The following is a 17,071-nucleotide window of genomic DNA, read 5'->3' on the forward strand; positions in this document are numbered from 1 at the left end:
CCCTGCTCCATTAAGTCTCCAAGAACTGAATTCTTAAACACACAGATTAATCTACGGGACATCTGCCTGTACCACCATCAATCACCTGCGGGCACCCCCCTCTTGCACGGATTATGCCGCGCTATCTAGAGTCACGCCGATCCAGGCCCAGATATAGAGTCATTGACATTCTGTAGACGTGACAGTGGATTTTTCCATTCAGCGTATTCCCACAGCAGCTCAGCGCCTGCTCCCCATGCCGCTGGCCAGCCGCCACCCGTGCTAGCTTAGGAGCGGTGCTCCCAGGGTCTCCACGTAGGCCCTTACTTGCTGCAATACAGGGGCTGCTATTGTGACAGCTGCTATCTTGGCGGACACAGCAGGGCGTGACTTGGGGCCCCTGCTGGGGCCGTAACAGATTCTGATCCTCTGCAGAGCGGGCCTGGGGGCCTGGAGCACCCACTCACCAGTGGGTTAGACAGTGCTGCACACCTCCATCCTGAGCTGATCTCAGCCAGCAGCGTCCCAACTGCAGCTTTGCCCGGCTGGCCACAACTTAAAAATGGTTCTACCAGCTCAGCTGACAAGCCCAGGGGGCGGATTCTCAGGATGATGAGCGAGGCTGATTTACATATCAGCTGGTCTGAGTATTCTCTCAGCCCGAGCACCCCTTGGGGAAAGAAGGCCCCAGGGGCAGAGCGAAAGGAGCTGGCCTTAGTTAGCCTCTCCTCTGACAATGCCACACCTCCCTAGAACTACTCCCTAGGCCTAAATCCTGGGGTGCGACTCGATGGGAGGAGAGCTCCCACCCCAGCTGCTACCACCAAGGCAGCACAGCCACGCTGAGGAAAGCAGCAAGCGGCCAGCTAGTTATTAATGGATCGAACTGTAGCCGGGTGGAGTTGGCCTGGTGTGATGAAGTGGGACTGTTCTTAATGTTTCCTCTGAATACTGTGTGGGTGCCTCAGTTTCTAGCCGACACTCTGTCTCCTGGCAACTAATGGCCCAGGCCCTTCTCTTTCTCCCCCATATCACCCCGCAAGGGGATGCTAAAGGTGTGGGAGAACAAACCGGTCAGGTGACCTCCTGGCCCGGGAAAGGAACTCAGCAGAGAAGGAGGGGCTGGAGGGGGTTTCAGTTTGGAGCTGGCTGGGGATGGGAAGTGAGGGCAGACGTGGGTGTCTGGCTCACTGGGCCCCAAAATGGATCCGGCTGAGGGGGCAAAGTCTAATTGTCCCCACCATCACTGATGCTGGAAAGGCCAGCAGAAGCACAAGGCAGCCCGTTCCGGCACTGTGCATTCTGGGAGCCGGGGACTCTTACCATCTCCCCTCAAGCCCATCGAGGGCGGGTAATGGCTGGGCGAGCTTCCACTACGTTTGCTGCTGATTTGGGATAGAGACGCGTGTGAGGGAGAGCCGGGACCGTTTATACGTTGCCAGGTTCCCTGCGTGACCCCTCCGGCACACCCAGTGGTGCCTGAGCAGGTGTGCCCCGCTCAGGCTGGGGCAGCTGCTTTCAGCAGGGTGCTGCTTCAGACCCTTGGATGGCAGGGGGTGGAACAAGCACATCCACCCATGCGGGTGCGGTGCGTTTCCCAGTCTGCTCGTGCTTGGGGATAGCAGCACGGGCTCTGGCCTGGGCCAGGTCCCTCCCTGCTGTGACTCCACCGCAGGCAGAGAGGAACTGGGCACGTCCAAGCTTCCGTCCGCAGTTCTCTGCCAAAGCCCATTAGTATCTTATTGCGCTGCGGGACTTGGAGCCTCAGTCGGGCTCAAAGCCGGCTCACGATGTTTCAGGCAAAGCTTTTTGAAAACTCCCGTTTGCCTTTCCCCTCCACCCCATTGAGGCCGGGCATAAGGAGCAGCAAAAGGCTGGCCACGCGCTGGGCAGCTGCACCGGTCCCCTGCCAGCTGGGAAATTCAGAACCACCCCAATCATGCCGGCACCTTCCTGGCAGCGGGGGCGAGGCAAAGACGTGCCTCGGGGTCTGTGGACAGCTTGCATTTTTGTGAGGTTGGCCACAGTGGCGACGTTTTGGGGGCGTGAAAAATGGCTGGCCGTCTTCGGGTTTTCTCCTGCCGTCCATCACCGTGGTCTCAGAGCACCTTCCACATCCAATCACTAGCAAGAACACAGAGTCCCTAATGCGTCTCGTGGAATCTCCGGCCCCTTCTCCCTTTTTGAGGGTCAAAACGCTGCTTAGGATGGGGGGATTTCTTTGGGGGGAGGGAGGGGGAGTTCGTTGATAGGTGTTTGGCACAAAAGCCCCTGATCCCAACCCTGGTAATGCTGAGAAAAGAGCATGCAGCAAACAGGGCGCTCCAGCAAAGGAATCGACTCATTAAAATGAGCCCAGAAGTGAGTGTGACCTTTTGAAAGCCTGTATTGATTATTCTGTTACAGGTCCCTTGGCTTCCTGCAGCACCGTAAAGCCCTCCCCCTGCCCGATCTGCGGTTTGCCTGCACCTCTGATCCACGGGTCTCCAAGCTCTTTACAAATATCCATGAGGCTCACGTGTCATGTGGCGGGGGCGGGGGGAGAGGAAGAATCATCTGTTTTACAGACAGGGAAAGTGAGGCACAGGCTGAGATTAAGAGCCTGGTTTTCAGTGGTCAGTGTCTCATTGACATCAAGGAGCTTGGTGCACTCAGCCCTGCTGGGGCCCTAAGGCCAACTTTCCAAGTGCTCCAGCACCCATGTGCCAGCCCCCAAGTGACTGGCTTTTCCCCAGAACTCAGGACCGGGGGAGGGTGTGTGTGCAATATTAAGTGCTTTGCAAAATCTGACCCCTGGGTGCCAAACCAGGCCCTACTGTGAGTGCTGAGAGGAGAGCCCAGCAGCCCTGCCATCCCCCCCTCCCCTGCAGAGAGCGCTATATTCCTGGCTCTGGAACAGAGGCTGATGGGGGAGGCCTGAGTCGGGGTCTGACCGAGGCAGCTGTTTCTCAGCCGAAGTGAAGCTGGGACCCTGGGAGGGGAGGGTCCTGCTCGGTCGTTCTCGCTAGCTGCGGACGGCCCTGCCGGGAGGAATTACTCTGTGTCTACCAGAATATTCAGGGGCCAAGCAGTAGCTCTGCTCACACAGATGGTTCCTCTCCAGCGGCCTGCCTGTGAGATTGAGAGAATCCCGGGAAACCTCTGTGCCTTGCCCGGGAAAGGGGACACTGGGCCAAAGGCTTCTGAAGTCAGTGGTGGTACGGCTGGGATGAATTTTAGCCCAATGCCCAGATCTGAGCCGTTATGCCAAATTCAGGCTTGATGTGAGCAGATGCAACTCCCGTTGCTTTACAGCAGGGCTGGCTTTGACTCTAAGGGGCTCTGCAGTTTAGGGTGACCAGATGTCCCAATTTTTGCATCTTTTTCTTATATAGGCTCCTATTACCACCCCCCCCACACACACACACACACACCCCTGTCCAGATTTTTCACATTTGCTGTCTGGTCACACTACTGCATTTTGCAAGGACAAGCTGAGGCCTGTAACCAGGGGGATACTGCAGCTACTCTCTGACCCAGCGCAACACATCCTGTCCCCAGGCCTCTAATCTTTGATCTGGGCTGGGGCACCAGGGGGGGTTGAAATCATGCACTGCCCAGGCGGCTGCGTCTAGCCCAGAAACCAGGAGACTTGCTTCCTGGGACTGGTCCACATGCGCCCTCAAACTCACTGTGATGGGGGAAGCCCCCTGAGTGAGCAAGGGGTTAATTACAGTGACCATCCTCCTCTGGAGCCCCTCTAGACATGCAGCAGGGTAACAATACAGCGGCTAGTCTAGCCTGGAGGCCTGGTCCAACCTGTGCACGGCGATCTCCACCCAGGCGGGAGGATTGGGATCGGGACAGGCACCGAAGACGGGGGACTGGATGGATTCAGAATTCTCCCCTGGATCTCGTAGGCTGCACCAGCTACATACAGTGGGCTACAGCGGCCTGGGGGAGGACTTCCCCAGCGTGGAAACGGTTGCGCTGGCGTAAGCGGCTCTGTGCTGCTGTCCGCGCGGGCCCTGGCATCGGAGGAGAGCCGGGGCAGGTTGTGTCAAAAGGGGGGGGTGGCACTTGGCTCCCCAGGAATTCCAGCTGGCGCAGCAGCCTGGAGGTAGCTGGGGGGAGTCTGACCTAACTTACCCTGGCCCCCAGCACAGGCAGAATCTGGGCAGCATGAAGGTGGCTTGCAGCATCCCCACCCAACCAGCCCTCTGGGCTGGGAGGAGAAGGCGAGTCCTGGCTCCAAGGGCTGGACGCTGCCTCCCCCACTGTCTCGTCTCCTCTGCCATTTCCCTTCCCCCTCGCTGCTGGGAGCCAAGAGAGACTTTCTCAGGAAGTCCCTGCCAGCCTGGGGCCCAGATGGTGCAGTACCAGCTCGTCTGGCAGAGAGAACCTGCGAGGAGCAGCCAGCGCCTGCCGTGTGCAGTTGTAGCGTCTGGCTCTTAACCAGTGAGCGCCCAGAGCCAGAGGCGGTGGGGATGGGGACAACCAGGCAATTCAGCGGAGAGCCGGGTGTCCCTGGGCAAGGGGGGTCGGATCAGCTGAGCGTCACGGGTGGGGACGGAGACTGGAGTGTTTGCGGAAAGCACAGTCCCCTGCAGTCTGGTCTGTCCAGCCTAAGGTGACCAGAGAGCAAATGTGAAAAATCGGGACGGGGGTGGGGGGCAATAGGAGCCTATATAAGAAAAAGATCCAAAAATCGGGACTGTCCCTATAAAATCGGGACATCTGGTCACCCTAGTCCAGCTCACAAGGGTTGGGGCCCAGACTCTGGCCTGCTTCACCAAGGCAAATACTGGAGGAGCAAAGGCCACCAGGGTTAGTGTCCAAGCTGGGACTTTCAAAGCTACCTAAGAAAATCTGGCACGGGGAGATAGGTGCCAAAATACTCTTGAGGATCTGGGCCTTGGATTAATGAAGGTGCAGGTCTAGGTGCCTTTGGAAAGCTCCGCCCTACTCTAAATGGCTTGTTATGGGGCGGGAGGGGAGAAAAAGAGAGGAGGCGAAACGGAGGGACCCTGCATCTGTCCCTGCTTAGCAGTTGTTCCCCCTGAAAGCTGCTTTCCACTCACTAGTCTGTTCTTCTCTCTTCTCCTGAGATCCCCGAGTCGCTTCCAGGGGCAGCATCCGACTCCCCACTGGACACCCAGCAAACAGCTGGTCCACCTCGGTCTGAAATGACACCCACCCTCCCTCTTGGCTCAGCTCAGTCTGACACCCTCTGCAAAGGTGCTGCAACCCAGGCAACAGACTCAGAGGGGGCTGGCGCAGGGGACATTGCTCCAGCGCCATAGAGCAGAGGAGTTCCCCCGCCTGCCTCTCGTCCTCACCTAATCAGGCAGCAGCCTGGTGTGAGGTCTCTGGTGCCATGGGATGCAGCTGGATCCCAGTGCATCATTTACAGGAGGTAGCATAGTGTGGCCTAAATTACACCACCACCTACAAAACGATGCACAGGGGACCGGGCGTCAGGACTCCTGGGTTCTGTTCCCAGCTTGGGGAGAGCACGGTCTAGTGATCAGAGTGGAGGGAGGGGATGGAATCAGGTCTCCTGGGATCTGTGCCTGACTCTGCCCCTAATTCTCTTGTGACCACGGACCCTGTCTCACTCTCTCTTGATATAAAATGGGGATACTAATATTTCCCTCACTTTGTAAAGTGCGTCGAGCCCCTCCGGGCGAAAGATGCTGTTTGATTGCAAAGTGTTGTTGTCACCGCTGGTTGACGTTTTTGGGAGGAATAACCTTCATTATGAGTGATACCTGATCCCAGTTCTCTTGGTCAGTGTTCGTTATTCATTAGCATTCACCACGGGCTGGTCATTTTCACGTATGGGGCACTAGTGAACACTGTTGGTTTGTTTTTCATGGCACGTGATTAGCGGCTCTGTCAGGTGGCTTTGGTTCTCATTGGATGGCTAGAAAATTTTTTAAAAGAACTAAAGTGGCTAATGAATAGGGTCCCTTCTGGGTTGGAATCTTCCCATGCGTCTGCAGTCAGGCAAATCTTTGGGATTTCACAGACATTATCATGCATACCTGGCGGCTGTACTCCTGGATTCTGGCTCTGTCTGCACTTAAACCACTTCAGCACTGTAGTGCTTCAGTGTAGACACGCTACAGCGATGGAAGGGGAGGTTCTCCCATCCTTGTATTTAATCCACTTCCCCAAGAGGTGGTAACTAAGGGCTTGTCTATCTCTCAAGGGTGTGAAACAGCCAGGCATAGCTATACCGACTGTAGACAGCGCTAGAGAGACAGGAGAATTCCTCCGTTGATGTGGGTACCGCCGCTCAGGGAAGTGGATTACCTTGGCTGACAGGAGAACCCCTGGCACTGTCTACACCGGGGGTTAGGTTGGCTTAACTATGTTGTTTAGGGGTGTAGATTTTTCACACCCCGGAACATTGTAGCCGGGTCAACTTAACTTTTGAGTGTGATTTGACAGCCCAGCGCGCCCAGCGCTGCTTTTTAACTCATACGAATATTTGCAAATTAGGGTGGAGTCGCCGGTTTGGGATTTTTTATTGACTATTTCATCAGCTCTGATTCTTACGTGACCAGCCCGTCCCTCGAAGTGGATTTTTCTCTTGACAATACCAGCCCTGTCTCCCCGCCCACCTCACTCTCTAAATGGATTTATCCGATATCGATTGAAAAAATAATCCCCGCTGTCTGGCCCTTTAAAGGGATTTACTGTGACCATTGCTTTCCCGTTCTTTTGTGTGTGTGCGTAACTGACGTCAGGGCAGATTTTAAAGTTCTGAGATGCCGGCCATCTGCTCCTGATTACAGAAGCCTGAGCTCTTTAAAATTGCGTGCAGCAAGGAGATTGTTCCCTCCCCTTTCCCCCCATGGCTGAGAGAAAGGGCTAGGGGGATGCTGGCGATGCCAGGGAATGAAGCTCCCGATAGGACCATCAGCGCAACATGGTGCTTGTTGATGTGCTAATCCCCCTTGCTTGTGAACTGCTCGCCTGTTAATCACCGAGCAGAATGAGGGAGATAAGGAATCAGTGCTGTACAAAACAGAAACGAATTGCCACTGAGAGAGGTTGGGCTGCTTTCTGCAGAGCCCTGCCTAGGCGAGGGTTTGAAGAACAGGAGTATATTCTCTCTCTCTCTCTCACTTGCCCACCTCCACGGTCCTATCTCGAGCACAAGGAGCGATTGCTGCAGTTTTTCTCAGACTCCACTAGCAAGTGCAAGAGCTTAAAACCCCCAAGCAATCCAAGGAGGAAAGCCGTCCCCTCGGGGCTAGTGTGCCACTGGGGTTTCCTGTTGCCCAAATGTGTCCAGGCACATGAGGATTGGCAATGCCAGTGCGGTGCTGCATTGTGTTGGTGCATCCCCCTCTTAGGATAATAATAGCGTACGCTAACACAGCAGCTTTCGACCCAGAGGATCCCAAGGCATTTTATGGTTTTGCGCACCTCCAGCGCACAAGTAGAAATGCAGCTGCTTCTAGGGCAGGGCAGTTGTTTAACACCGCTGCGATAGGACACCCAGGAAGTGAAGAAGAACTGAGCTCCATCTCCCAACATTTCCTTCCAGGCTGGGAATCTTCCGAGAGAGCCCGTTCTTGCCCATTGCCAGATGAAACCTACTAAACATGAAACCTTTCAAAGGTCACCCAGTACCAGGGATGATTGCATACTGCTCTAGGAAAGGGCTGCCATAAGATTTTAATTGTAGACTCTAGTCTAGGTCAATTGCAATTAGTCTTGTAGTTGCTTTAAGTGCATCGGGTATGATCGGCAGGAGAACTGTGTCCTTGCGGTGCCATTTCATAGTGGCCTAGCATGGAACTGCAGTGGGCATTCATGATGCCCTGGCATGGAATCAAAGCGTAGTTTCATGGTGTCCTGTTGGGATCCAGGAAGTGGGCATGTTATTGCAATGATGGTTAGCAGGTCTATACAACGCAGCTTTATGACGTCTTGGCATGTTATTACGAGGGTGTTTAGCATCTAAGGGATTGGCAAGCAATGACCATGCCACTTCATGGGGCCTTAGCATGGGATTAGTATGTATTTTAATGGGAAAGTAGGAAGTAACTAGAATGGTACTGAACATGATACTCAGCGTGTATGGCTGTCCTCGCTCATTATTTCTCTGGCTGTCTCTCTATATCACGGCATGACATACTTGCATCTTCATGCTGTGATACCAAAATCCTTTCCAGTGCATTTTTGTGAGGCTGCCGGCTGCTTAGTAGTGGAGTTAATGACCTGACCCGACTCCAGGCCCTGCTTCCATCTGTGATCAGGGACGGTTGGCTAAATAGCAGACCGCGAAGGATGGTATGCTGAAATCATACAGATCTGGGTCACCTCGTTACACGGATGATGTTTGACTCCAGCATTCCATTTGTCTGCGTTCTGCTCTCCCAAGATGTAGTTATCCAATCTCCGTGCCAGATGAATACAGCTCGTCAAATGCCATTGTTATTAAAGCCATACATCTTGCCTCACCGAAGGAAACTTCTCTCCCCGGAGCCACTGGCTTATTAAATGCTGACAAGGCAGCCCCCGCTTGGTTAGACAAAGAGGGAGCCAGGTGCACCACACAGATCTTTATTAGCCTGTGTTTGAAAAGCTGCCTGCTGAGTTACAGATTCAAATATTTGTGACCCTTCAGGATAAAAGTGTTTAAATGCTCATTAAACTCAGATGCAGGAGAACAGTTATTAGTCTTATCTAGTGGCTCAAGCCAGGCTCTGACACAGAGTCTCTTGAGACAGTAAGTGAATCGGTTCTGTGCCGCCGTTTGTAATGTGGCAGTGTAATGAACTGGCGTGTGTGTGAGAGAGAGAGAGACCCGCTCCCGGATGGAGTCTGAACAGCTCATGGGCTGACAACTGGACAGCAGGCAAGGACCTGGGCTTCAGGAGGATCCGAGTTCATAGAATATCATAGAATGGAAGGGACCTCAGGAGGTCATCTAGTCCAACCCCCTGCTCAAAGCAAGACCAATCCCAACTAAATCATCCCAGCCAGGGCTTTGTCAAGCCTGACCCTAAAAATCTCTAAGGAAGGAGATTCCACCACCTCCCTAGGTCAGTGGTCTCCAATCGCACCCCTATCAGTAAAAAAAAAAAAATTGAGCACGTACCCCCTGCTGCGCCGGCTCTACCATTTTTGCCGAAGCGCAACAACAACAAAAAAAAGCCGCTCAGATGAAGCAGGGGGGGAAAAAAGCGCTCCTCCTGCCGCACACCTCCAACGATCCTCTTGTGCACCCCACTTTGGAGACCACCGCCCTAGGTAACCCATTCCAGTGCTTCACCACCCTCCTAGTGAAATAGTTTTTCCTAATATCCAACCTAAACCTCCCTCACTGCCACTTGAGACCATTACTCCTTGTTCTGTCATCTGGTACTGCTGAGAACAGTCTAGATCCATCCTCTTTGGAACCCCCTTTCAGGTAGTTGAAAGCAGCTATCAAATCCCCCCTCACTCTTCTCTTCTGCAGACTAAACAATCCCGGTTCCTTCAGTCTCTCCTCATAAGTCATGTGCTCCAGACCCCTAATCATTTTTGTTGTCCTCCGCTGGACTCTCTCCAATTTTTCCACATCCTTCTTGTAGTGTTGGGCCCAAAACTGGACACCGTACTCCAGATGAGGCCTCACCAATGCCAAATAGAGGGGAATGATCACTTCCCTCGATCTGCTAGCAATGTCCCTATTTATACAGCCCAAAATGTCGTTAGCCCTCTTGGCAACAAGGGCACACTGTTGACTCATATCCAGCTTCTCGTCCACTGTAACCCCTAGGTCCTTTTCTGCAGAAGTTCTAATCTATCCCTGCTTCTGTTCTGATGTTCGTCAGTAGGGGGGACACTGTCACTGCACTGCCCCAGCAACGGACCGGGGACCCAACTGACCCTCAAGAGCCACCGTTTGGTCCCCGCTTGCTCCAGGCAGGAAGAAGTCTGCGCCAGCCAGCCCTATGCCTGGCACATCTTCTTTCCTCTTCTGCTCTGTTCAACTGCATGGCCACTGTGTTAGAGGGGGTGGAGCCAGGCTGTGCCCACTCCTCCCCCATCGGCACACCCCAGACTGGGGATGTGGGTAGCCCAGATTGGCCAGGATATTTCTCCCCCCGCCCCCCGTTGCTGCCCTGCACAGGTGTGTGAGGCAGCTCACACCTGAGCCCTGGGAGAGGAGTGAACAAGTAGATACATGATGCGCAAGGCTTAGAAACGGGTTGTTTTTAATTACGCTGTTTAATTTAAACCGATCCTTAGAGTTGCCACCGTTACTGCATGGCAATTAGCTATTTATTGATTATGAACCGCAAGTCTCAGGAGGCTAAATGAGCACAGATAAGCTTCAGATTTTGTTCTGAATTTTTAATTACCAATGCTTTAAGTGCCAATTAAAAACTAATGAACATAAATAACTGTCCTGGAAAAAACCCGTATACGACAAATCGGCACTGGCTAAGACACGCCACGTAGGCCCACATTTTTCAAAAAACTCAGGGCCAGAGTCCCAAGTCCTCAGTACCAACAGTTGGAGCTAGATATTCAAGAGCTCAGTTCCCAGTGTGCACTCAGCACTTTGAGCTCCTTAGAAAACACTTTTTTCCTCCCAGATCACTGATAAAAATAGCCCGGAGCTTGTTATACCAATAAAAACTAGCAGGATCTTATTAAAGGGGACGAGATAAAGATGCCACATTTATTATGATAACAATTTGATTTATGACCAATAACTAATATCTTAATCTTTATACACACACATTATACCTAATACCCACACCCACACCCACACACATTTACACACACATCTATCAGATGTTCTGCAGCTGCTGCATAGTTACCAGTCCTGCTTCAGTCTGTGGCTTGAGTTTGCAGCTTGGGTTCGTAGCTTGTGGCAGCTAACTGGCCAGGAAAGCCGGGCACAAGGACGAGCTGGGTCTCTGTTGGGCATGCACCGATGCCCTTCCATGTTGGCAGCAGAATGTTACCCTCCTCCAAAGTTTTCCATCTCACCCATCCTTTCTGTAGGCTTTAGTTTGAATCCAGAGTCTATAGGTCTTGCTGTGTCACGCTGCCTCCGGGTTTGGTGATTGATCACCTGTCAATTGCAGACATGACTTTCAGCCTGGGACCGGGCTTTGATCTTCCTTCTATTGTACCTTTTCTTTTTAGGGTGGATTCTTCTTACTTTGTTAGGGCTCTTGTCTGCATCTTCAGCCCTTGGTGTTTGAACTCTATTTAATCAGGACAGGCTGGGGCTGGAGGTTGATTCCATCATCCATACATACCTCATTCACACATCTAAACTAAACTAATAAGATTACAGCAGGGTTTGCAAAAATGAAGGTTGCAGCAAGCCCTTACAAAATGGAGTAAGCGTTGTAAAATGGGGACAGTGAACAGAAGTTACAATATAGACAAGTATAATGGATGGCAAACAGTGAACAGAAGTTACACTGTAGGCAAAACACTTCACCATTTGCCTATATTTATTATAGGTAAATGGTGAACAGAAGTTACAATACTGAAACAAGCAACAGAGGGTCCTGTGGCACCTTTGAGACTAACAGAAGTATTGGGAGCATACGCTTTCGTGGGTAAGAACCTCACTTCTTCAGATGCAAGTGAGGTTCTTACCCACGAAAGCTTATGCTCCCAATACTTCTGTTAGTCTTAAAGGTGCCACGGGACCCTCTGTGTTGCTTTTTACAGATTCAGACTAACACGGCTACCCCTCTGATACTTGACAGAATACTGAAACAGTGCAAGTCTCAGTGATTTAAGCAGGAATTGGATTGATAGTGAAACTTACAAAGGCAGCTGATTGAACAGCTATGGCTCTTAACAAGCATCTTAATTGTTAATTAGCCAGTTATTGGGGTAACCGGTTTTATGAATGAATATTGTTTCATTCATAAAACTTTACTTATGAAGTTACATTAATAAAGTGAACAATTAAAAACAATTTAATTCATCAGTTCTACAAGCTGAGAACTGATCCCTGTGGGATCCTACTAGACACGCTCCTATTTGATAATGATTCCCCATGAACAATTACATTTCAAGATCCATCAGTTAGCCAGTTTTGCATCTATTTAATGCACACCATTTTGATTTTGTATAGTGCTAACTTTTGAAGCCAAATGTCAGGCAGGACTAACTCAAACTCCTGCCAGAAGTCTAAGTGTATTACATCAGTGCAATTACTTTTATCAAACCAGCTTGTAATCTCATTGTACAATGCCAAATTTGTCTGGCTAGGCCCAGTTGTCATATATGGCGATATAACTATCCCATAGAGCTGGAAGGGACCTTGAAAGGTCATCGAGTCCAGTCCCCTGCCTTCACTAGCAGGACCAAGTACTGTCCCTGACAGATTTTTTGCCCCAGATCCCTAAATGGCCCACTCAAGGATTGAACTCACAACCCTGGGTTTAAGCAGGCCAACGCTCAAACCACTGAGCTATCCCTCCCCTCCATGAATCCATGCTGATTGGTATGGATTAATTTCCCATCCTTTAACTCTTTATCGATAGCCTGACGTGATATGGGCCTCTAACTCTTAGAGCGCTGGCCAGGGAGCCATGCGTCGTGGCTCCGGAGGTCCCTGGTATCTGCCCCACTGTCGGCCAAGGTGGCGGCCATCACACGCAGGGCTGCTGCACTGGCAAATGCCTCCAGCAGCCCCCACCCTCCTGTCTTGCCGTTTATCTGACCCAGCCACTGCTCTGCCACAGAGCTTCCCGCTGCACCCCCAGAAAATCTGCTGCCCCTTCTGGCCGTGGGGCAGCATCAAGCTGACACCTGCAGCAACCTGCGGGGAGGTGGGTCTGGCTTGTTACAGGCTGAGAGCGCGCTGTCTGCCGGGGGCTCTGGGAATTTGTCAGAGCTCAGCTTGCTGGACTTAGCTGTCGAATGGGAATGCCCAGTGGTAGCATGGGGCGACCCTGTTAGTACCCAGAGGGGACCCTGCCCTGGTGATCTCTCCTCCCAGGTTTTAGGGCATGAGCTGTACTCAGTGGGGGGTGGGTTGCAGTGGTGGTAGATGCTCTAGGTCCTCCTCCCCCTGCTACGATCTGACCCCTGCTCCCTTTCCCACGGCAGCGTCGTGCCTCCGGTGCCTGGTGGACGTGGTCCCGGTGAAGAACGAGGAAGCAGCCGTCATCATGTTCATCCTGAACTTTGAGGACCTGGCCGAGCTCATCGCCAAGAGCGCCAGCCGGAGTCTCCACCAGCGACTGTCCCAGGGCTGGCGCCAAGGTGAGCAAGAGCCGGGGTCCCCAGGCGGGGACGAGGAGGGAGGGCGGGGGGGATTGTGTAGGTTCCGCTTGGTGAAGCCGATCCTGGAATTTTCTCTGGAACTCAGAGGTGCCTGAGCTGTGGGGCTGGTGGCCTGAGCTCCTGACCAAGCGGTGGCCTCGTTGCCGATTGGCTCTGGGAGGCGGCGTGTTGCCAAAGGACGATCTTGAAGACTCTGGAGCCGTGGAGAGCGACTCCCCAGCAGTGATACAGCGAGACAAGGAAGCAGCTCTGCAAAGGGAGGCAGATGGAGCCTAATCTCCCTGGCCGAGAGGAAACTGAGTCCTGGGGATCCTGAGGCAGAACCAATCTTCCGGGGGAAGCCCTGCCCTCGGACCTCCCTGTCCCTTTGCATCCGCATCCGCCCCGCGCACACATGGTTACACCTCGCCTAGATGTGTCCTAATGCCCCAACTCCCCTCAGAGGGGACTGGACCTCCCCACACAGTACCTGATCCCCGCCTTGCCTGTCACCCAACCCTCCCCTCCCCAATAGCTCATCCGCCCCCACCCCTCCCACCTAACCAAACTGAGCCTGTACTGCTAGCAGGTACCCCTGTCCCTCCCATCCAGCAGCACATCTGTAACTGCCTCACATACAGCCGCGCCTCCTCTCGAGCTAGCTTTCTGTATAACTTGCCCGTACATTGCTTATAGCTGTATTTTCCTATCTATACTCCCCTCCGTCCTCTGCCTCTGTACAGACCCTATATACACACTCTGTACATACTCGGCTTCTAGCGAGGTACCGCCATTAAAGTACAGTATCTATCCCCCTGTCCTCTTGCCCTCCATGGATTGCCTGGTGCTCAGGGCCCGGCCCAGCCCTTTCCTTCCGGCACGCTGCCTGGAGACAGCCTCATGACTGGGATCGCTGTTGCTCTTCCACTAATTGGCACATCTGCTGCCGGCCCTGTCGGGTCCCTTTGCAGCCCCGCCCCTGCTGCCGGCTCGTGTTCATACATGGGGCTTGGGAGCTTGGAGGGAGGTCCCACCGAGGTCAGGATTTCGAGTGAAAGCTGAGTCCGTGCTCTCCCCCCGCCCCCCCCAACTGGCAAGGCCATCATCCTAACGCTCTCTTGGGTTTAATGTTGTCTGGTTTGGAGAGATGCACCCCGGCATGCCAGCCTCAGGAGACAGACACTACTGTCAATGACCTGTAATGACACTAGTCTTGATGCTATCGGAGGGGGGGGAAGCGGCTCTCATGCTTCAGACTATCAGCTGATCTCCTGAGGGCTCAGGAAGGAATCCCTTCCCCTCGTGCTGCAGCGTGGCCCAGCCAGCCAGGTGCCTGATGGGGAGCTGGGGAAAGGGGGTTGGACGTGTCAGGCAGTGGCCGCTGTCAGTCTGTTCTGTCACTGAGCTCTAGGGGTGTTCGGGGAACTCAGAGCAGCAGGCTGATCTGAGACCTCAGCGTTAGGGGGCAAGGAAGATTTTTGGAAGCTGGGTCCTGTTTCCCCAGCTCACCCCTGGCTTGGCTGGAGCGACCGTGGATAATGTCCCTTCCTTGCCCTGTTTCCCTTGGCGCTGATGTGTGAGGTCCGATGTCATCTCACGGGTCACTGCATTCCCGTTGCTTCCATGCTGGGGTTGGGAGTCTGGAAGCAAGAGCAGGGACAGCACCGCTGTGCATTTCACATTGCGGGGGTGTTTGTCCTTCTCTCAACTCTGGGGAGCGGGAGGAGGGCCCCCTGGGGCTTGGCACCGTACAGACACAGAATAACAGCCCACACTTGTCCCAAAGAGTGGGAAGGTCAGTAAGGGCCTGGAGAGATGAAGTGATTTGCCAGAGATTACACAGCAGCCCACTGGCTCTCCAAAGTAGTTTCCATCTTCTCTCTAGTCTAAAATGTTTCCAATCTGGTGGATTGTCCATCTCTGTGAATTCCGTCACCCCTTGGAGAGAATATATATGTAAAATCCAGCAGATCCGGTCAAGTTCCCCTGGGATCAGGAGGCGGGATGCTGCCCTTTAAATACGTTTGGACTGGAGGTATTTCATTGTGTCGTGTGCTCTTGCCGTGTGTATTAAACATCCAGCCAGTTCTGCAGGCGGGTTTGCTGGATTGTTGCATATGCTCACATGTACGTGGAATCAGTGTGAATCCGTGTGGCAGCAGGTGGTGAGCGGGGTTCTGGATTTGTTTTCATCTCAATAGGATTGGCTTAAGTGAGTCTCTAAAACCCATCCTCAGAAGGTGCGAGCTAGAAACATTTTTTGTCCAATACAATGTAATACGGGGCTACCCCGGCAGGTGGAGATCGTATGCGCAGATCTTGTAATTCAGAGGGGACAGTGTAATGTAGTCTTGGACCCACAGCATGAGACCCCAGGGACACGTCACAAACTCCGTTCGGCTGGCTCCTGGCTAGACACTCTAACGCTGCTCTCCCCGGCACAGCCATCGTCCCCTGTACTCCAGAGCTCATGTTGCCACAGCTGCCCTTTGGAAAGCCAAGATCAGGGATCGGTTTTCAGAGCATGTTAGTTTCCTAAGAAACTGACAGCCCAGCACGTTTTGCATGTATCTCCCCCTTCCCTCGCATAAACGGTCTGTCTCGTTCTAGTGCAGCCCTGCCGCTCTGCACAGCGATCACGCCTGTCTCACCAACTAAACACATTCAGTGCTAGGATGGGAGACACCCTGGGAGTGCCATGGGGCTGCTTTATACGTACCGGCCCTCTGAGCCAGTGCTGAACGAACGCTTCCAGCAGGGGGTTAGGAGCCACCAAGGGGCTGTTTTCCAGCCGAGAAATACACCTGGCCTGTCACGGTTGTTCAAGATCCTATGGTGCTTTCCACGTGAGTCTGGCATCCCTCAAAGATTCCAGCCTGGGTAATTGCAGTCCCTCCCCTAGCCTCTCTGGGGGATGGGATTCTTCTCCATTTCCTGCCTTAAGAGGTTGGCCGAGGTTGCTGTGAGCTGTGTTCCACCCCAGAGGTGGCTGCATTGCAGTGAGTGGGTGCTGTGAGCCCTTGCCTACAGTGAGTGCCTCAGACTCAAGGTCACTGTAGCAATGTGGAGTTTAAAAAACAACGGGCAAGTGGAAGCTTGTGCCCACAGCACTGCAGATGTTTATGGGGCAGGCAGGGTAGATCTGGCCAGCTGGAGCAAGGCACATGCATACGTAAATATGCGGTGCTTGCTGTTGTTAGGAGACTAGTTTGGCTCTTGGCCTTTGGCATGTGAGAGCTGTGCCTGTGTGCAAAGTTGCAGCAGCTACCCAGAAGCCAGGGGAGTACCCGCGATGTCCGTGGTTCCTCTCTGCTGGTCGCAGCGTGAGCCAGCGACAACGGGCCAGGATTCCAGCTGATGCGAGCGGGAGCCACTCCATGGGGGACATTGGAGTCCCATCAGGAAGGGGATTTAGATCATGGCATACTGGGAAAGGCTGGGTGCTGCCCTTAGAGGGCCTGCTTCTCCACGGCCCTGCGCCTTGGGTAGTTATTTACCCAAGTGCAAAATGGGTGTACAACGCTACCATGCCAGGGTGGAAGCATTTACACGCACTTGTCACTGGTGCAAATGGCAAGACCCCAGGCAGGACAGTGGAGAATCCAGCCCAGTGTCACCTCGATATTCCGGATTGCTGTGCAGTGTTTTCGGGAAGGATATGTGCCCCGTTTCTCTACCCCCTCTTGCCTGCTTCCAGCTCCCCATTTAAAGAAAGCTTCTAGACCCGTGATTCTCAACCAACGGTATGTGTACCCCTGGAGGTACGCAGAGGTCTTTCAGGGGGTACATTAACTCAGATAAATATTTGCTTAGCTTTGCAACAGGCTACATAAAAAGCACTAGTGAAGTCAGTGCAAAC

The 17,071-nt window shown here is 53.1% G+C and overlaps 1 protein-coding gene across 2 annotated transcripts in view; it reads left to right on the forward strand.

The window, feature by feature from the left end:
- KCNH6 (potassium voltage-gated channel subfamily H member 6) overlaps positions 1 to 17,071 on the forward strand; it is a 97,324-nt gene that overhangs the window by 34,486 nt on the left and 45,767 nt on the right. For both annotated transcript variants that reach the window (XM_034756129.1, XM_034756130.1), the window contains exon 3: positions 13,057 to 13,212. In XM_034756129.1, the coding sequence (XP_034612020.1) occupies positions 13,057 to 13,212 (156 nt within the window). The remainder of the gene's footprint in view (positions 1 to 13,056; positions 13,213 to 17,071) is intronic.

This window comes from Trachemys scripta, chromosome 23 (assembly GCF_013100865.1).
Source record: "Trachemys scripta elegans isolate TJP31775 chromosome 23, CAS_Tse_1.0, whole genome shotgun sequence".
In the NCBI taxonomy this organism is placed as follows: Eukaryota; Metazoa; Chordata; order Testudines; family Emydidae; genus Trachemys; species Trachemys scripta.